This window comes from Ochotona princeps, chromosome 7 (genome assembly GCF_030435755.1).
Source record: "Ochotona princeps isolate mOchPri1 chromosome 7, mOchPri1.hap1, whole genome shotgun sequence".
Lineage (NCBI taxonomy): Eukaryota > Metazoa > Chordata > Mammalia > Lagomorpha > Ochotonidae > Ochotona > Ochotona princeps.
The window spans coordinates 71,424,133-71,446,763 of record NC_080838.1 but is presented as its reverse complement, the minus strand read 5'-3'; the positions used below and the strand labels follow the sequence as shown (position 1 = coordinate 71,446,763).

Here is a 22,631-nt window from a genome sequence, read left to right as displayed (position 1 = left end):
AAGACAAAATTCTTAGTGGGGTGGTTGAGTGTCCATGCAAAAAAGGGGATGAAACTGTGTCATGGTGGTCAGAGAGAAATCCGCCAGGCCCTGCCAAACAGCTGGAAGCTCCCCGGGGCCCTAAGGAGCAGGGGAGCTGTTCCCTTCACACATTCGTGCTATTCACACCTACTGCACAGTCCGCAGCAACCCAGTTTCCTCCAGTAGTGACGTCTTGCCAAACAACAGTGCCATTCTGAAACCAGGATTTGAATTCTGACTGTTTCTACCACCATGACTGTATTTTAGTAAAAAGAGAAACAGAATTGGTTTTTCCTATGCATGCTTTGAAATTTTTTAATTGTTCCTTTATAAAACTTATCTGAGTAAGTAGGAGATAGTATATGCAGAATTCTCTTTCACAAAATGTTTTAAGAGTTGTTGTTTTTTTTTTTCCTTTGATATTTGATACCAACTAACGGAGGAGCAGAATGACTATTTCTTAGAGCTCTGAACGAAATTGTAGTGTGGAATCCTTCATTTTCTTTATGTAATCTTCTTCGAACCTCTCATACTGAGCTACAGTGAATTGATTCTTCCAGTCTCCTGAAATACCTGAAAAAAAAAAAAAATATATATATATATATATATACACAATGGAACACTTGAGGAGACTCTGAAATTTTTTCTTGTGGATCCAGCTATAATTATAATCATAATACTTATCTTTCTAAAACTTTTGCTCTAGGATCTGTGCCAACCTCAGATGCTTGCTTCCAGTTTTGCCATCCCTACACTCCTACACCTCTTAGCCCTCCAAAATATTCCATGAATTTTTCCAGAATGTTATGAAAAAAAGGATTATTTATATAACTTAAGGGACTGTCACTATGAAAAAATTCTAATATCTCATAGTCCTGATTCCTAAGTTTCAAAAGCTTTGTCAGCAAAGGATACAGAGAATTTTTTATTAATCTTGAAATAATAGTTTCCAATAGCAATAAAATTTAGAAAATTCTTAGCTAAATATAATTAAACAAATTTCTTTAATGTAGGATGATTCAGTCTTCACAATACCAAGGGCGTGAAAAACCTTTAAGAAGATCATATGACAGTACATTCTGAATGAGGACTTGGGTAAAAAAGAAAAATGTATTTTCATGGAATATCCCACAGGGTAATACAGAGGACATGATTAAAAACTCAAATTTAGAAATAAAACATATGTCAATAACTAGTCATTGTGACTGTATCATGAAGCCTATATCTGTGGATACAATCAACCATGTGTACAAAGTATTCAGAATAAAAGTAGCACACTTCACATGTACACACAAATTTCTTATCATTACTCCCTAAAATAATATATTAGAGCAACTTATATTGTTTTAGCCTCAGACAAGCATCAATGAATTTTGGGTATTCCAAAGCATTCCTAGAACCATTTCCTCACCAATATTGTAGAACAACTGAATGCCAATCGTTTGACTCAGAGTTTTGCAACTTCACCATTTTATTTGTTATATATCCATTGCTGACCTCTAGAGCCAGTCAAAACTTAATTGGAATTGGGAAGTCTGTCTTGTGCATTGTGATGTATTACACAGCATCTTTGTCACTTCCACCCACCAAAAGTCAACTTACTGTAAATATTGTGGTTAAACTACTGATATTCTTGTGGTTAAACTACTGATATTCTTGGGATTGTTCACTTTATAGAAAAGCTGGACAGTATGTGTGTCTAGAAGCTTTGTTTCTCCATTTGCCCACCCCTCAGCCTTATACAATGTATATTTACTAAAAGTCTAATTCATACATAATGCTATATACTGAGTTCAATTACAATGATATAATTATAATAATCATTGGAACTATTTCGATAGGTTTTAAGTTTGTCTCATTTATTACACGTAAAATAATTTAAGTTACTCGGTGCTACAGTACAAATCCATATCAGAGCATCATTGCACGGGTTGGCTGTTTCACTTTCAATCCAACTTCGTGCTAATATATCCAGAAAGGCAGTAGAAAATGGTCCAAATGATCCAAGCAAGAGGAAGTGATCTCAGTAGTCCAGACAAACGAAGGCCATTTTTCTGATATGACAATTGACACCCAGACTCATGTTCTTTGATGCACAGGCTACTGAGAAAGCATTTCTTGTCAGAGGGCTCATCTTATATGTCAGGCTTACAGAAAATATAGATCTATTTGCACAGGTTATTTCTCCTGAATGTTTTTATTTTTTGACACATTAATATTTCTAACAAATTCAATCTCTTGTTAATTATTAAGATATCTAACTTACCACCTACACTCTTTACCATGTGACCAGAAAACTGAACAGACAGTAAGTAGAAAATGACATCCTCACCCTTTCTCATAAACGGAGACACAGAATGGTCCATCTGTTCTTTGCCCAGCATAGTATAATTTGTAGTGGGGTTCTGCTTCATCACATTGAAAGAGCTGTGATAAATGATTTTATCCACAGTTTCTTCTGGTACATCTTTATCTAGAAACTCTATCAACTTCTGGATTTCAAGTTTTGGATCCTAAAGAAATTAGAGAGAAAAATATATGATTTCAGATAGACACAGCCAGCTACAAGAGAACAATTTAACAAGCTACCACATTTGCCATTATAGCAAGGGAGATAGTTTTAGGTTTTGATATGTGTGTTATCATTTTAATTCTCAAGTATATAACTAACCCTGGTTATACCACACAACCAGTCTAACTTAAACTTTGCATTTTATTTTGCTTTTAAAATTATTTTCTGTAAACTCAACAAAAAATGGAAAGTTGGTGCAAGGAGAGGCTGGAAAGATGAGTAAATGATGCCAGGCTCTCTCTATGAATTCTTCTAATGACTTAAAATTCCAGTGTGGATGGAATCCATTGAAAGAGAAGAAGGATGTGGATTTATGAGCACTCTAATTCTGATTTCAAAACATCATCTCTGTGTGGATGACAGAGGCAATGTGATGTGGTCCAAATGATTTGAGATACATGCCCTATCCACAGTAGGAGGCAACAGTGATAGAAGAAGTTAAGGGGAAAAGATTCATTTGTAAGTCATAGCTGATACAGTAGAATAGCCACATTGGTGGGCCAGTAGGAGGAGAACCATGGTTCAAAGAAGATAAATCACAGTATTTTTTTTAATGAAGGTATTTCACAATTGTTTCTTACCTCTTGCATGTCTTCATAAAATAGATAAAGGATGCGATAATCCTCCCTTTTCTCCCACCAGCCTTTCACATGGTCATACCAAGAACCATAGGCCACTGAATTTGAAGATAAATTGTTCATAAACATCTTACAGAAAGCAAAATGACAAATGCCACCTTAACACCTTACCAATACACATTGACTGAACATTGTTTCAAGAATCAAGGGTGGTAACTATAAGAGAATATGGAATAGCAACAATCTTCTTAGAAAAAGAGGCCTCTGCTGTGATTTAAAACATGTCCTGCAAAAACCACACATGAAATTGCTAATCCCTATCTGAGAATGTGATTATGTTTGGAGATGGGGTCATAAAAGAAGTAAATTGGAAATTAAGTCCTGATGGGCCCAGGGGTGTGGTCTAGCAGCTAAAGTCCTCACCTTGAATGCCCTGGGATCCCATATGGGCACCAGTTCTAATCCAGGCGGCTCCACTTCCCTTCCAGCTCCCCACTTGTGGCCTGGGAAGGCAGTCGAGGATGGCCCAATGCTTTGGGACCCTGCACCCATGTGGAAAACCTGAAAGAGGTTCCTGGTTCCCGGCTTCGGATCGGTGCAGCATCCACTGTTGCGCTCACTTGTGGAGTAAATCGTCGGAGGGAAGATCTTCCTCTCTGTCTCTCCTCCTCTCTGTATATCTGACTTTGCAATAAAAAACAAATAAATCTTTTTAAAAAGTGTAAAAAAAAAAGAAAAGAAGTCCTTAAGATGGGCCTTACATCAGTACAGCTGTGTTCCTACATAAAGAAAAGATTCAGAGAAAAAAAAAAAAAGACTGTGATCTACAAGCCCGGGCGAGAGGATCAAAAGAAACCAGGCCTAATGACATCTTGATCTTAAACTTCTAGCCTCTAGAACCATGAGAAAATATGTTTTTGTTGTTACATTCTGTCTTGACTATTTATGTCAACTGATTTTAGATGTTGACATTTTAAAATGAGGTCCTTCAATAATAAACAATAAAAAAACAGTATCCAGGAAATACATACAAAGTGAAAATGGTGTGATAATTAGGAAAGCAACAAAGGAAACTATTTAGATAGTCTTTAATCACTAATAGAATGATGAAAGGACTAAGATGTCCACATATCACTCACTCTCCAAAAGAGAAGGCAGTATATTCTGCCTCTTCTGTAAGTCCCCTAATGCATTATTGGAATACTGAGATATTTGTGATATATATAATAAGCATAAGATTTATGTCTGAATTTTATTTCTCGGAGTAAAAGACACCTCATTGTAGAACTCCATTACTAAAGGAGGAATTGGACTCACCCTTCCCAGCAATGAATTTTTCCAGGAACTCATCCCAGGTGCCTGGGTCTGGATGTACTTTTGCCATCTGGTAGAAGTAGTAGTAAGATACAGCCACATCTTTGGCATTCCGGGCCATATAGATCATCTGTAGGGTGAAATGGGAAATCAGCCTTCCTTTCCATTACTACAGTTTTGAAACTTCATTATTTATATTATTCATTTTGACATTTCTATCTATACCAATATAGATAGCGTATACACACAGCTTTTTATTTTTAACATAATGAGTTATTTTTCACACTCCTAATTTCTCTCTATTCATTGAGAGGAACATCATTAATCTTATTAAATACCTGCAATGAGCTTCCTGGGGAGGAAGAGGCTTATTTTGCCTTATGAGTTGATGCTAGGTTCAACTTAAAAGATATAAGTCCAGTGAAACTCATTAAGCCTGCCTCTTCCAAGAAGCACACCTATACAGCAAATATATTCCTTTTTATTTCATATGCTCAAGGATTTCCCTTCCTCCTCTCTTCCCATTTCCCTCCCCACCAACTGATTTCCCTTATATAATTACAATAATATAGCCCTCCAACAATAGTTACAAATCTATCATTCTGCTATTTAAGTGTATGTTGACATCATTAAGTTTAGACAATAGCAGAAAGTCTTGCATCCCATTGTCAAAATTTCTAAAGAAAAAATGTGTTCAAGAAGAAACCTTTCATGCAAATAGGATCAGAGATCTTTTTTATCTTTTAATTAATAAGAAAAAAACTGGGAGGTTTTTTAATTCCCAGTAGTGCTAGTAGTTCTTATAGTCTGGGGCAAGAATTGCAGTAGACAGTGAATAACTGGAAAGGAATTTTCAAAGATTGAAGAGTTGTAATGCTTGAAATGGTTGCTGATGTGACTATCTGAAAAAATACTTTACCCTATTTCCTAGTTACTTCCTTTACCAATATCAAGATACTATAGTCACGAACTAACCAATGATTTTCTATTACCATCACTTATAACTCTACTTATTAAGTCTGCTTTCCTCAGTGCAAAGGAGGAACTTAAGATATCCTGTGCTTCAAATTGCAAGTCAGCATTTCTGGGGCATGTACAGGTTTTTACCACTGGGATTTGACAATAAATTGTAGTTTCAGACCCAGAGAAATAGTCCTCAGGCCCAGAGAAATAGTTCATTGGCTACACTTCATCTTGCACACCCTGGGATCCCATGTGGGTGCTGGTTCATGTCCTGGCTGCTCTAATCCCTACATAACTCCTTTGTGGCCTGAGAAAGCAGTGGAGAATGGCCCAAAGCTTTGAGACTTTGCACCCATGTGGGATACACGAAGCAAGCTCCTGACTTTGGATCAGTTCAATTGCAGCCCCTGCAACCATCTGGGGAGTGGGCCAGTGGATGGAAGATCTTTTTCTCTGTCATTCTCTCTGTAGATCTGCCTTTTTAAACAAAATGAGGTAAATCTTTAAAAAACAATAATAAAATAAATCATAGTCTTATTGCATTACATATTCTGATTTTTGTTAAATTCAGAAGGGAAAAGGGTGAATACCAAGACATTACAAAGATATATTTCCTAGTTACAACAGGATGAGAGCATAATCATCAATTTCTCAAAAGTAAGACAGCAACCACTTTACTCGTTTTATGAAAATGCAAAAGATCTTGGAGTAAAGACATCATCTAGTCCCTCTTCTTGGTCCAACGAACTCGATGCTAGCCTGAATTCCAGATTTATTTGCCTACTCCACATTTGTGTATTATGTTTAGCCATATTCAACCATTTGTAGATCTCTGACACATTCTGATGGTTTACATTTCTTACTCCTTACTCTACGCACACAGCATTTTATTGCTATGAAATGTACTATGCTCCTTTAAAAAGCTTCTACCTTTTCCATACAAGGCTGATCAAAATTTCCTTCGCAAAATCGGACATATTTGCTTCATGGAATCATCTTAGCTCATCTATTAGCATTTATCTTTCTGATCCATGTTTTCTTTGTATATTCACATTTCTCTCTTTTTTAAAAAAAGATTTATTTTTTATTTTTATTACAAAGTCAGACATACTGAGAGGAGGAGGGACAGAAAGGAAGTGGAGCTGCCGGGTTTAGAACCAGCAGCCATATGGGATCAAGGCAAGGACCTTAGCCACTAGGCCACACCGCCAAGCCCACATTTCTCTCTTTTTAAAGCAGTCTACTGGACTATGAGCTAACAAGGATGGAAATTACCAATTTTTTTAAATCTATTGTGCAACATGATCTTAAGAAAGTAAGCAATGTGCAAAAGAAATACATCTACATTTTTAGATATTAAACCAATCTGCTGTTGCATGGCAGAGATTGTCCTATTTATGTTCCAATCTAAAATGTCCATTACAATATTTGGCACACAAATGATAACACTTCCATAAATATGCATTGGTTATGTGCTTCTTGAATGATTTTACTCATAAGAGGCTCAAGCCAGTAAAATTCCAATAAGAAATATGCTAATCATGGTCAGATTTCATCCCTACTTTTCAAATAACTGATAAAACTTGTAAGCAATGAGAAAAGTAATATGTGTATAAAAATATTGAAAGAATATTTTAAGTAACTGTGTTATAAAGAATAAGCTAAAATGAAATAGACTGTTTCTTGAAAAATGCAAAATACCACGGATCTCATAGGTATAGAAACTGAATAATTCTATTTCTGTAAAATATATTGGATTTGAATTTTCAAAAAATATAACATTTCAGTTGAAGAAAATTGAGGGCATGGATATGTTTGCTGACCAATCATATGCAGTGTAGAAGAACAAAATAAAGACAATTCTGATAAAGCACTTTCAAAAAATTGAAAGAGATCAATTTTTGCTAGGATGCTTACATGAGTGTGGGTGCTTTCAAAAGCCACTATGCTGGGGTCTGGTCTCCAAATTCTTATGTTAATAGTGCCAAAAGTTTGTAAACTCAATCAAGCTGTAGTATCTAGATGGCATCTTTGGAAAGTAACAAGGTGTTTGAGTTGCATCCCCAGTCAAATTATGGTGGTCTTATAGCAGAGATGAGACATGGACATAAAATTTCCCTTTTGCATTATATTCTAACAGAATATCATCACCAGGTCCCAAACAAATGAGCCTGCCTTTCCTTGGACTGTGAATCCTAAAATAAAATAAAATGAAACACCTGCTCTCATAATTAGCTTGTCATAGATATTTCATTATGGAAAAACTGACTGATACAAATTTCCAATCATCTTATGAAGCTAACATTATCCTAATTCCAAAGAAGGCGTATCTTTAATGCATAAAGATGCAACTTCTTAAAAAAGTAAATTTAATCCAATGGAATATAAAAATATAATGCGTTTTAACTAAATATAAGGTATGTCTGTTTGCTTTAATATTGAAAATCAGTGAGATTCATTTTGTTAACCAAACGAAATATATGTAAGACTAAATAAACTTTTTTTTAAGAGCAAGTACAATATGTCTCTTTTACACACTCCCATCCAGAAATATATTGGAGATTCTATCCATTTGACAAGTTAATCTAAAGAAGTAAAATGCACCCAGATTGGGAGAAATAAGAATCTTTTCATTTCCTAACAACAAGGAACATTTTCTTTTTGAAACTTGAAAGGAATATACAAAAACCACATGAGTCTATTAGGTTAACTTAATGAAGTTACAGGATAAAGTTCAAAAGATTAAATACATTCCATGTCACCATTTGAGATACAAATATTTGGAAAATAATGGTTGTTTATCTGTGAGATAAAGACGACAGATTATTAGCTATGCAATTGCTTATCTGAGAGTTGCCATTCTTCATAATGTATTTCTGCATAAACAGTGAAAGAAATTATCACACAATGGATCTTTCTCTTCAAAGTTTGCTACCTTGCAATCATTCTTCCAAAATGAAGAAGGAAGGAGTTCAACAGGCAGATGTGTTTTCACTAATCGGGAAGACTGCATATTGTTTAACTGCTCGACACCTACAAAGTCAAAAATTAACAAACTATATCACAAATGTGGAATCAAAAGGACTATTTGTAAGTCTTTCTAAACACTAAACCCAATCTGTGACTTGACATCGTTCTTGTGACATAGCTCTTTGGTTTCACCTGTTACTGAAGTCTATAATGAGATAAAAAGATATCTGTTTAGTTACAGTATTTAGTTAGAATGCTTAATACCATTTATTATGTATGTAATTATATTAACTTTATAATTGGTCAAACTCAAGAAACATTTTTCTTCCTCTTTTAAATTTGTGACACAACTAAATTGAACTAAAGAATTTTGAAAATCCCTTTTCAGCTCTCTTATATTCAAATCCAAAGACCAAATTAAGCCATGAAACTCTTGTCTTTTTTTTTCAGTTTTGTTAATGCATGACCATACATTTCTATAATCTACTTCCTTGAGTTTGTCAAGAGTAGCATACAAGTCCAGATTGAACCAAATAATGAATTAGCCATATTATGATTGATCACATACTAGTTAAATCTTAAGTACTTCTACTTTTTATTCAGAAAAAAATGCTGCATTAAAATTTCTGTTATGTAGATATTATATTTGAGCACCAGAGAGCTATCATATGGTTGCTGGCATAATCCCATGATCAATTTTATATTAAAGAATGCTTATGCTCCATCAGTCTAAGTTCTGTCTGTAACATAGCCTACCATGGCTCTACCAACAACCACTGCATGTGAAGGAGATATATTCTGATAGTGAAAAGAAACATGAACAGAAAATACCATTTGAAATTCCTGGAATTATAAATTCCATGAAAGGCACTCGTCTGTGTATTACATCCCGTTTACATTTTTCTGCATCCCCATTGTTATAGATCAAATCCAGTATTTCACTGATCCAAGTTGTTCCTAAGGGCAAAAGTAGGTGAGATTCTAAAACTTACTGTTGTAAATAGCAAGAGAGGAAAAAAAAGATGCAGAGAAACTTTGCAACATCTAAAATATGTGTACTGTTCATTTCAACTCCATTTATCTATTATTCCCTTCATTAGGAGACATTCTTAACTATCCTGAATCTGGAAAGTTTCTGTGCAATATGTGTTTGTGTGGACACCTTCCACCCATGTGGGAATCCAGAAGTATTTGGATCTCCTTCCACTACCTTCCCAGGCACTTTAGCAGAAAGTAGAATTTTACATTAAATCTAAAGGCTGAGACTTGAACTTGTACTCTGGTAAGGAATTAATCATCATGAGCAGCAGCTTCAACCACACACCACAAGCCTGGTCTCTAATGCTTATTAGTTTTTCCTCAAAAAACTGATCATGAATTTAATTTATAATTAAATGTTGTTTCATAAAACTTACATAAAATCATGTTTTATATAAAAGGACTGGTGGGACACCACACCATGGCTGCAATAGCCGGGATTGGACAAGTCTGAAGTGAGCAACTGTTTGTGGAGTGACTAATGGATAGAAGATCTTTTTGTGTCTTCTTTCCTTGTCTCTCTGCCAAACCAATACCACCCTTGAACTTTCCCAGGTCTGATCTGGCTACGGCTTAAACACTAAAGAAAAAGAGATACTGAAGCGGCTTGCAATGTATCTCTTCTCCTATCTTTGAATGTTACAAATTGTGTCTCAGGATTTTTTTACTGAAAGGCATAAAAATTTAACTATCTTGTATGCAGTTTGTTTACCATGATTCAGTTTGTTTGCCATGATTCTTATAAGAAAGAAAAACATTATGTGGTCTGTCATATAAAATGTAGATAACTTGGATCTTTTGTAGCAAAATTAGCATGGCATTGATGCATCATAATATTAGACATGTTTTCAATAAATTGCAAAGGGAAATGTTTAAAAATAGTAGTGATATGTGATATATGTGGTTAAACTGTGTGTAGCAAAAAGATCCAGATTGACCTAGTCATAGCTCTTCCTGGCACTTCAGGAGTGGAGCAGGTTTGGGAGACCTTTCTCTGTCTCTTTCTCTCTCTCTCTTGTTCTTTAAGCCTTTCAAATGACCAATAAAAAAGCTATATGTAGCCATCCATCTTTTCTTATGTCAGAAAAAAAATTAAACTTCAAAGAATTCTTTTGTACATGAGTTTTTATATAATTGCAATTTTCAAAGATTATCTTAATGTCTTCCTGTTTCCTATTAGGTTCCTCAAAGCAAAAACAAATGTGCTTCTCAACGGCTGCCTCCCCCTGTGTATTTCAATGTAAAAAATGCAGAGTGTTAAGATGCATAGTGTTAAAAATTGTGCAAAGGATGGAGTGTTCAGAGAGTCATAAAAGAAGTTTTTTTAAAAAGATGTTTTGCCGAAACAAGCTTATTTATATAGTGACACAAATATACATAATGCATTATCTACAGGTTAAGGAGTCTTTCCTTATCTGGTACTTTGTAATTTTGCCCAATCTGACTAACTCATATTCAGGGCTTTCTTCCCCGAACTTGTTACACTTTATTTTGAAATAATTTTGGTATTTTTTTAGTGGAAAAAGATTAGGAACCAACAGACTTATTAAAAACTTCTTCCTTTAAGACATGAAGTAGGAACATAAAGGAAAGTGAATTTTAATGATTTTAGTCATTAGAACAGTTGACTGATCGAAAACAGGGTCAAGTGAATTAATTGAAAAAAAAGACTCATCTTTCTTCTATATCTCTATTTCTAACCCTGGATAAACTAGAAAACCCAGTCATAATAAATATGAGAAAGAAAAAAACTCATGAGTCTTACTGAATCATCTTGCATTCTCCTAAGATTGTATGGAATTTCACAGCCATTTACTTACATATACAAAATATCTAAACATTAAAACTAGTGTACGATATATATATAAAAATATAAATATATATATGTCGTACACCAGTTTTAATGTTTAAAACTATAACATATATATTATATATAATATATTTATTTATTAATATATATATATATATTGCTTACAGATATGCTCATTATGCCCAAGGTATATGATCATATTCAAGAATGTGGTCTACAAAAAGTTCATGGAAATACATATTAGGAAAAGAGCCATGAATCAATTTCAAAATGCTTGCAGTAACTTATCTTTCAATTCTATTTTGTTTTATAAACTTTTGAACTTTCCCCATATACTTTGTAATATAACCAAAGCATGGAATTATATGGCTTTAATCACTTTCTTGAACTTTAAAAGGAAGACAGCATTAATTTTTCTTTCAGAAGTAATCTCTATCAAATTCCTGTTATAGAATCAGTAGTAAATGGTTTAAGATAAAGATAACCCCCAAACTACTGTAATATTCTCTTAATAAATGCTTAATGAATTCAAAACTACACATGTCTAGTAATCTGTGGATCAGCGAGTTCACAGATATGAATTATTTTCTAATCGTCCATTCCAAACAAACAGGAAACCTTACCAGATTTGGGGTAGGTAGAGATCAGCAGGTCATCTGGACGGGCCTCAAATGCTTCCACCTGAGACCATTCTTCAGCAATGCCCCAGAAGAGGGGGACACCCTGTACGTCCACCAGCTCCCTCCTGAAGACATTCAGCTTGTCCATTTCTCAGAGGCTAGGGCAAAGTGTATCCTTGGTTGTATTAAAAATTAAGTAGAACAATGTTGTCTTGCTCTAAACTCAATAGCATTGATTACAATCCTGGGTGTAGTGAATCACTAGAAAAAAAAAGTAGTATAAAACTATCAAACTATTAGTCTCATACAATTCCTTTATATATGCTGATCATATATTACACATCATTAGTATCTTCTATTTTTGTAATGTTGGCATTTACTCAAGTAAAGATTTATGGGTCCATATATTACTTACTTTGGAGTCAGGAGGAAAGCATCTTAACAAATTTATTGAAGTGGGAACTTGAACCTATCGTCTAACTGTGCTGGGCAGGCTTATATTTGCATCTCCTTTCCTTTAGTCACAGTGTGGAATGGTAAATTATTCTATCTAAATTATCTTTAACAGATCAAGGGAAAGCTAGGAAATTGTGTGTGTGTGTGTGTGAGAGAGAGAGAGAGAGAGAGAGAGAGCGAGCGAGCGCATGGGTGTGTGATGGTAGTGGTTGGCAATTAAGAGTCTAGCAGAGGAGCCAACTGGCAAAACAGGGTGAAAGAAAAACTTCATGAGAAGAAAGCTTTACTTTTTTGTGGCTTATGAGGATTGGCATCAGGAAGACACACAATTTAAGCAGCTCTGAAAACATACTCTAAAGTTTATAAGATAGTGGCTATCTTTAAGTTCAAACTATACGGAGGGTTGTTGATTATGTTTCCTGTTTGGTATGAACAATGATTGAAATTTGCGATAATTTATCTCCCTTATTAGTGATGCTGTGATGGAAAAATACAGTGTTGAGTGAAAAGCATATGTTGATAAAATATAATAAATAGTCATATTATCATAATGATTATGTATTAAAATGCTTTTTTATTTCCTAATCATTATCTACATTGTACTGAAACAATGTTGTTAAAATTAGTCTCCATATCTCCAAGCTCATTTTACTCCATCTTCCGTCAGTATTCTCTCTCCAACTCCTGATCAGAACCCTGTGAGTTAAAAGACAATGCTTAGCGATCTCTGTTGTGTAAAGATCTTTTATATTCTGGCTTTCCTGACTGTTCCTTTATTTACTTCTACCATACTTAGACTTAAAGACTTTTTAAAAGCAAATCCACTCCTCCATCCCCATCATGTTATGGCATGTCATGACAAATTGAACTGATCTTACTTCTCGTGTCTGGAAAGATCATATTCACTCAGCAAAGTTTGGCAGAAAATTCACATTATTTGTATTTTTTTTTTCAAATAGCCCACAAACAGGACTATTCAATCACTCTTGACACAATATTCTAGTCTTTTCCATCTCCCAATCCCTCAAACTGGTTAATCAGATATCTGTTTTCATGAGTAATTTCACAACCCCTTTCAATCACCACCTCGCTATGGGAAAGCTGGATATAACCTCCTTGACTTAACTCATTTGCTCTCAGTCACTGAGGGAGCCTAGGTCACACACTTGCGTTCTCCTATTAATTCCTTTCAGAGAACCTATTTGGGTAAAGCCTAAACATTAGTAAAAAATCCCAATAAAGACTTCAACCCACTGATCTCACCTGCAGGCTGAGCATATCCCCTTTCCCATTGTCCCTGGGAGCATGTGTCCTCTCCTCTCTGAAGTAGCGAGCTGTTTTGTCTCTCCTGATGTCTTTCTGGATCCTAACTTTGTTTCCTGGTAGGGTGTCTGGGATTGTATCCAGATTTCCTAAGAAAGAGACACTTTACCACAGAGTTCAGACACATTAGGGTAATTCTCCAAGATAAGAAAAGTATGCAATGATCAGCATTCATTTCTGACTGTGAGTGCACCTGCTGGCAGCCTGTCTGAGCATGGCTGAAGTTCACAGTCACTCTTCTGAGAGATCTTTCTAGTCCTAAGTGGAGGGGAAGGGCGGGTGGCGGAGAGCGGACTGATAGCTTATAGCCCCAACTGATAAGGGATTTATATTCCAAACAATTATTCAAAACATATGTACGCACACAGACACAGACACAGAATACTGCTTTTAGTGCATGCAGAAGTGGACTTTTAAAAGCTATGGAAAGACGGTATTAGAAGAAAAGTTTATTTTGGTGGAAAAATATTTGAAATTCATGCATAGCTTTTCCTAAAATACAACGTCGATGAACTTAATAAAGACCCTTTATACGGTGTTATTTACTTTTCACAGAAATATTCTGAGATAAGTCTTACTTTTCCCAATATCTTAAACATTACAGTGCTTTATGAAAATATGAAAATGCACTATATTGAACTAAAATTATTTTTAGAAAAACTGAATCACACTGATAAAATTTGTTTTAGTAATATTTATCTTCTTTTAACACTCACATATTTAGGCTGATGAGACACTATTTGAAATTTTGTTTATGGTAATTTCTGATGGCAAAAAATGTGTATAGCAACCTTGTTTCATGTATGAAAACTGTATAATATACTATGTCTTAAATTGATTTATATGACTTTTTATTTTGGTATGTCTACACTTTGTCATGATCTTATCTTTATATGTAATATAATTGAGGTAACAATGCACATTATATTTTGGCATTTTCTGTGTCTGATGCAGCTTATTTGTATGAATTATTTATTGTAAAACACACAATAAAAGTGATTATGGAATAAATATCATAATAGAACTTACTTTTAAGCTCCAGAGAGTTGCAAATGAATACCCTTAGATGAAAAATCAGAATAAAAAAATGAAAAGAATGGCGCTGATAAATAGTGTATGATTCAATATGTGAAATAAAGGGAGTTGTTGAAGGCTCAGGAAATGTTCAAATTGCTTCCCAAAGGGCTCTCTTCTGTTTACATCTCTGAAAATGTCTTTGAAATACAAATTTCCCTTGAGGATAATTATAAGGTTGCATAAAATTTCTGCATATTACTAATAGCCACAGTCAGATCATGTTTATCTGTACAAAATGTTGACCTTTCTACTCATTGCCAACTTAAACTAAGCAAAATGCACTTAAAGACAGTGCATGTCTTAATAATGAAAAGGTGAATATTGGCTCAGTGTAGACAATCCCCTTATCTGTGAAGAAATGTGACTATCATGGCTAGATCACTCTACACTGCCAGATACTCTGACTCTTGCATCTCTAACTTCCAAACCTCAATAGGATGCTCTCTTTCCTAGCATGAAAGCCCTGGGTTAACCAGTGTTCTCTGGACACTTTCAAGTGTGTGTTCAACAGTTCAGCCCTGTGTTAGAGCCAGGAATACATTAAAGATCTCTTTATCCTCATTTTACATTTTCTACCACATTAAAAAAAAACATAGTTTAAAGATTCAGTAGACAGGGAAGGAAAATAAATTTCAAATTCATTTCCTTGATATTTAATGAGAATCTCAGAAAATGTTACTAAAATATGATCAATGTGTAGTTGCAGTAATTGAACTATTTTTCACACATTTATGATTACTAGTGAACTATTCAGGTTGAATTTCTTGAAAATTCCAGACCTGTCAGCCTACGTGTTGTATGTAAATCAATCAAGCCGCAACAGTAGAAAATAATTAGCATTTAAACATTAACTTTCATTTAAACATTAACTTTCATTGGTCTTCTCTTATTGTGGTCTCATGTAATTGCTGTGATATAATTGATCCCCTCAAAAATCCAATAGTAAGCAAAGTGAATGAATATCTGAGAATATGATTTAATTTTAACTGTACCAACTTTTTCATTGAAGATTTATTTATTTTTATTGCAAAGTCAGATATACAGAGAGGAGGAAAGACAGAGAGAAAGATCTTCCATCCAATGATTCACTCCCCAAGTGACCACAATGGCCAATGCTGCGTGCCAGTACAAAGCCAGGAGCCAGGAGCTGTTCCGGGTCTCCCACATGGGTGCAAGGTCCCAAGGCGTTGAGCTGTCCTCTACTGCTTTCCGAGGCCACAAGCAGGGAGCTGGATGGAAAGCAGGGCCACCGGGATTAGAACCAGCACCCATATGGGATCTCGGCATGTTCAAGGTGAGGTCTTTAACTGCTAGGCCAACTTTTAAGGTGAACATAATTGATATCACTCTTTTACAGTACAAAAAAGACTCAAGGATTTCTCCGTGCTCTAGCATAGTGTTACACTGTTCATGATGATCATTATTCATCCCATCTTATTTCACAGCTATGTAATTATATGATTTGTCTTCCTTATGGACTTCAAGTTATATAAACATAGAATATATTTCCTCTTTAGAATTTTATTTACTCATCTTTATTTTCTTTGAAAGGTGAAGACAGAGAAGATTCACTCTTGCAATGCCTGCAGCAGCCATGGTTGAATCAGGCTGAAGCCAGGGAGCCTGCATTCAATCTAGATCTCCCATGTGGGGGGAGTACAGTACAAGTACGTAAGCCATCACCTGCTGTCCCCCACAGTCTGCATTAGTGGGAAATTGGATGACAAATGAATGCAGAATGAATCCAGATACTCCTCAGTATGAAAAGCTGTAACAAATGCCTACCCCACAGGATGTATTACTGCTTTCTTTTTGTTACCACCATTATATGTATCCTAGACAATGGCTGTGTGTAGACGGTATTCAAAATACTGTGGACTTAATGCTGATATTGTAGCATAGCCAGTAATGTCACCATCAGTTTGAGACACCGCCATTGTACATAGGCACAAATTCATATCCCAATGGCTCTGTTTTGGACCCAGCTGCCTGATAAAGGTCTGGAAAAGCAGCAGAAGATTGTCCAAGAGCTTGAGGCCCTGTTACCCACATGGAAAACCCAAATGAAACTGCTGACTTCAGCATGGGGAAGCTCTGGTCATTGCAGCCACTTGGAGAGTAAACCAATAAATGGAAGATCTCTCTCTGTCTCTGTCTCAGTCTGTGTGTGTGTGTGTGTGTGTATCTCTGTAACTCCAATTTTTAAACAAATAAATAAATCTTTTTAAAATTTTTGTTTGAAAAAGAATAAATAAAAGAGGAATAAGCATGTTATGTAAACTGAAAATGGAAATTGAGGTTAAAGATCACTTAGCATTTTGAAAGTAAAATGGCCCCCAGGAAACCCTGCTTAGTAATTTATAATTACTTATGAAACTAATATTCTAAGTATAATTCCACTTCTACATTTTATATTACTTACTCTTCTAAAAATATGGAGTATATTTGAACAACATTGCCAATATAAAATTCAAGTGAGAAAAAGCGTAGAATATTTAGTTCTAGGTTGCTGTATGTTTATACTCAATAACTTATCACAAAAAATATTTATTGCTCCAACAATGTTTCAATTGTTAGAATACACCGGCCAGAAAACACATACTCTTTAGAGGACCAGGTAATTCCTGAATAACAATTTTCTTAACTACATAGATAACTTAGGCAGAAGGTGCATCACTGATTGAAATTGCTGGACAATTTACAGTCCAGTCCCTCTACAAATAATTGAAGGCAAAGATCTTTCTAAAATTCTCAGCAGTTTGTCATTTAACTAGTTTGTCATTAAACTTACACAGTGCCAAGAGTTAAGTTGAATGTCTTTGGTAACTTCAAAACTGACAGTAAAGGAGATCAAAAGAGATCATAAAGTTTAGCACATGACTTGTTTTGTCCACTAATCACTCATTGGATATTAACCAGATACAAAGTACATGTTCTGTCTGCTCCTTCTCAGACACACTGTTCATAGGAATGAGTACGTCGGATGTTTGTATTGCCTCATTTCCTTTGCACACAGCTAACATTGTGGAAACGGGTCATTCTACCTTTCCCCTACTCCACTGCTACTTACAGGTAATGCTGTTCACAGTCACCAGGGAATGATCACGCTATTGTTAAGCTGAAAGTGCAATGTTTTGAAATAATCATTCTACTTTCTCTATAGACCTTGACTACTCGCTCCTTTGAAATATTCCTTGTACTTTAGTACAAATTACAATGGTATCCTTCTCCAGCTTTCTTCTTTACACCCGGAAACACTACTTTGAGGGCTATTGGTGATTTTCTATTTCTGTTTTCTGAATATTGGTATGCATCCAAATCCCACTAAACCCAAAATCCAGGACCTCTGTTCTGATGACAGTGATGCTCTATCCCAAGGAAATCTTAAATATCCAAATCTATATTTATATGAAACAATTCTCCTGACCTCTAAGCCTGTGTATTAAACTGTATACAGGACATCTTCGTTTGATTTCTTTGAGTTCTTCCTTGAATTTCACATTTGACAAATCAAAACTAAGCTCCCTAATTGTCTCTATATGCTGGCTCAAAGAAAAAGGGAAAAGTACTCCAATTTTGTCAGTGACAACAAGTATAACATCAAAACTATGACCTTGACTTTTATGATCTGGAACAGATATGCTCTCATAATAAAGTCCATATGCTGACATCCACTGTCTGTCTCAAGCTGTCATCTTCTTCTTTTGGATCGAAACAATTGATTCTTAATGCTTTATTAATTTTTAAATCTTTTATTTATCATTTTAAAAGCACAATTAACAGAAAGAAGGAGTGAGACACAAAGAGATTCTCCATACACTGATTCACTCCCTAAATGGCCACAATGGCCAGAGCTGAGGCAATCTGAAGTCAGGAACCAAGAGTTTCTTCTGGTCTTCTAGTCTCCCAACGACTTGCTCCAGCTCCACTGCCTTCCAAGATCATAAGTAGGGAGCTGGATGGGAGCTGGAGCAGGAAGACGTGAACTGGTAACCTCACAGGATGCCGGTGCTTCAGGCAGATTAGCCTACGTGCTGTATTACTGGCCCCACACATTTCTAATGTCCCCTTGTGAGGAAATGGCACAATCTATATTTAGAGATAGTTTGATTAATCTCCATCAGTTTTGCAAGCATCAATGAGCCAATTCAATTAAGGAACTTAGAAGTCTGAACAGCCCATGGTAACAGTAGCATCTGAAGGGAGAGGAAGAAGGAGAAGGGGAACCTTCCTGCCGTTCTTATCTAGCAAAAGATTGATGTCATAATATTCATGTAAATCTCACGCTTGACATCTTTCAATTTCAAGAAATACTCATTTCTATTCTTCACTTATAAAACACTCCTCAGTCATTACCTACATGGATTCTGTCCCCACACATACATGAGTCCTCAATGGAATCTGCTGTTTCAAAAGCTACTGGAGGATGTTTTTATTGCTGCTAATCCTAATGGTTGCCTAAGAGGCACCCACCCCCAGTTTTTACTTACTGCCCTCAAGTTTTTACTATGAGACATATACACTATGCTAGCCTTGTCTCCTAATTCATGAATCACATAGTCCTCATTATTTTACCTTAAATTGACTGACCTGTGACCCGTGACCTCACACATACTGTTCTCTCAGCCAAAGATATCAAGCAGTCTCCATTTCTGCTCAAATGTCAGTTTTCCTGGAACTTCTGCCACTTACTCTAAGGAGCTTTCCATAATTTGGTTATGTACCTTTTATGTGTTTCCAAAATATTTTTATGCCTCACATTTATTTACTATATGTATGCTAAAGTTGCTTATTTAGAGGCTCTATTATCACATGCATATTGCCCAAAAACAACACTGCTCATCTCACTGCCATTGCATACTCAATAATCAGCCCTGCTAATAGTGATTCTTGACTAGAGAAGTAACTAAAAATGTTATCAAGGTGTTAGAAACAGAAGATGAAGATCATATTATGTAATGGAACTGGAAAAATCCAGCTTAACCTGTAATAAAAGCATATAGAATTGAGTGGGAGTATAATAAAAGGAACTATAACATTAGAAACTGTGGCTAAAGTACAATCCTAAAAAATAACAGAGATAATTATTTATTATTATTTATTGAATATTGATGGCTATTCTATTTGCCATGTAGTTTTGTGCAACTGAATTTCATCAACCATGGGATTCATCGCCTTATTTTAACATTTTTCTTCTAATTTTTATTCACTTGAAAGGCACAGAGGTACCCTAGCAGCTAACGTCGTCACCTTGCCTGCACCGAGATCCCATATGGGGGCCGGTTCTAATCCCAGTGGCCCTGATTCCCATCCAGCTCCCCATTTGTAGCCTGGGAAAGCAGTGGAGCATGACCTAAAGCCTTGGGACCCTGCACCCGTGGGGGAGACCCAGAAGAGGCTCCTGGCTCCTGGCTCGGACTGGCGCAGCTCCAGTCGTTGTGCTCACTTGGGGAGTGAATCTTGTATCTGGCTCTCCTATCCGTATATCTGACTTTCCAATAAAAAGGGAGGGAGGACATAAAAACAAAGGGAAAAAGTAACAGAGATTTTCCTTATTTAAGTTCACTCCCCAGTAGCCACCATAGCCATGACTGGACCAGGCTGAAGCCAGTAGCCTGAAACTCCTTTCAGATGTGGTGTATGGACCAGATATGTGAGCCATCATCTACTGCTTCTCAGGGTTCACAACACTAAGATTTTGCAATCAGGAGTGGAGCTAGGGCTTGGATTCAGGAACTGTGATAAGAAATGTGCATTTTCCAAGTAGCATCTGTGTTACTCTATGAAATGCTCACCGTCTTAGCAGATTCTTCATAGAGTGATAGTCATTGTGTCATTTCTGTTGTTATAAGTTCATAAATAAATCAACTCTTGGCTATAAAGATGCAGTATACTGTCTGGACTATGAAAACTAGCTAATGTATCTTAAATATCGCTGAACATAATTTTACACTTTCATCATAAACTATTATCATTTCCAAGTTTATGCTGTTTTTCAACACTGCCCCAAATAAAGCAGAAATATGTTTTTAGTATTTAAAAAATATTCTCCATCTCAGCTCCATGCAGAGATAGTGAATTTGTATTTAATATTCTAACCAGTCTTGAGCAAGTCATTAGCCTGTGTTTCAAGTTAAACCTTCAAGCAAAGATAATTGCATTTGTCTTCGTCTCACAACCTATCATTTTTTTTCTGTTTAAAATAAGGCTTAGTTGTACTGACAAATACAGATATACATTGATACTGTTTATTGCTACAGATCAAGGCATTTGCTGTATTGTCATTAGAATGAACTTCTTTCAGCTTTAGAAGTAGTGCGTTTAGCAACACTGTTAACCCATAGTCTGAAGTAATTAATCAAACACTTCAAGGACTAGGATGCCTTTGAAGGTGAAGATACAGTCTCTTCTTCATTTGTGGATCCCTAAAGATACTAGTGTCCTGAGAATTCTGCCATGACCATAAAAGGTAATGATTAGATTATTATCTCAGCTATAGAAATCATTAACAACTGTGTCTTAAGCTCTTGCCTGTTTTTCAATCTAAATGAAATATATATTACAAAAAGGATAAAAGTGACATTTCACTAAACATAATTGTGAGTTTGTGTGTTTGCATGCTTTCCTTCATTTGTACAATGATTTAGATTTTCTGTCATTATGTGTCTTTATGATTGGTCTTTATCTGAAATTCTAAGCGGGAGATTGAAAATTGGGCAGTATCTTACAAGACCGGCGGGAATTTTCCTATTCTGTAAGATCAAAAGTAAGTCAGGTGAAATGAAGACATAAGTGAACATGCATGCATTATCCTCCCTCCCCATTTCACCTCCCGTGTTTTCCCCATATTATCACAGTAGTATAGTATCTTAGAGACAATGACGAATTTCTCTTTCTGCTATTTAAGTAGATAAGTTTGTTTGTTTCAGCTTTGACTATTCATGATTTTTTTATGTTTCCTGATGTATATTTGCAACATCTTTTATAGCTTTTCGATTGGGATCACACTGAATTTGTACATTACTTTTGGTAATGTAGACATTTTCATGATGTTGATTCTACCAATTCAGGAACATAGTTAATCTCTCCATCTTTTGAAGTCTTCTATTTCTTTTTTAAATATTTTGTAATTTTAATTCTGGCGGTCTTTCGCATCTTCTGCTAAGTTTATCCCAAGGTATTGCACATATGTGCTGAGTGCCATATGCTGACTCCGTTGTGTAATGTTCAAGAAGAGTAAATAATTCTTTTGTTTCATTTTCTTTTTGATAAAAACATTCAAAATTCTTTCCTCTAGTTATTTGTGCTTTTTTGAGAAAAATAACAGTATTTTATTATTTTCCATAACCATCCTACTCAGCATAAAATGAACATCTGGAACTAAAAATTCCCAAACATTTCCATTTTACAGCAACATTTTCATACTAGAAATTTCTAAGATTCATTTTTCAATTAAATAACTTGATATTATTCAAAACATGCGTTTAAAGGTGGACCTGTTATATTACTTAGCAAGTGCCTATTGAAGGAAAAATAGGTCCAAGTTTTGTTTCTGCAGCACTTTAAAATGCATAAAAGTCAAATAATAAAAATTTATCATCTATCAGCATGTATAGAGATATGCTGGACCTGACAATCATGGCATTCCACAAAGTAAAATTTTGATAGGTCCTTTTAGTTGGAGCCACTTTCTACTGTCACAGAATATAAAATATTTTAGAAATGGCGAAAGATAATTCATGCTATCATAGCTAGTGGAAGCTTCACTTTCTATGTTGATTCAGTCAATTGAGATTAATTTTTCTTTTATGATTAGGAGGGCAACAGATAAAGTCCACAGAAATGCATGAGTTTTTTACTACATTGTCAAGATTTTTTTTTAAACTGGA

The 22,631-nt window shown here is 35.3% G+C and overlaps 1 protein-coding gene across 1 annotated transcript; it reads right to left on the bottom strand.

Moving 5' to 3' along the window:
- Window positions 1-481: 481 nt before the first annotated feature.
- LOC101525385 (sulfotransferase 1 family member D1) lies at window positions 482-12,034 on the bottom strand. Its single transcript, XM_012930059.2, has 7 exons — window positions 11,890-12,034; window positions 9,250-9,375; window positions 8,384-8,481; window positions 4,489-4,615; window positions 3,175-3,269; window positions 2,354-2,534; window positions 482-594 (listed from the first exon to the last, which is right to left on the bottom strand). The coding sequence occupies exons 1-7, from the start codon at window positions 12,032-12,034 to the stop codon at window positions 482-484; spliced, it is 885 nt and encodes a 294-aa protein (XP_012785513.2).
- Between the last annotated feature and the right edge of the window lie 10,597 nt (window positions 12,035-22,631).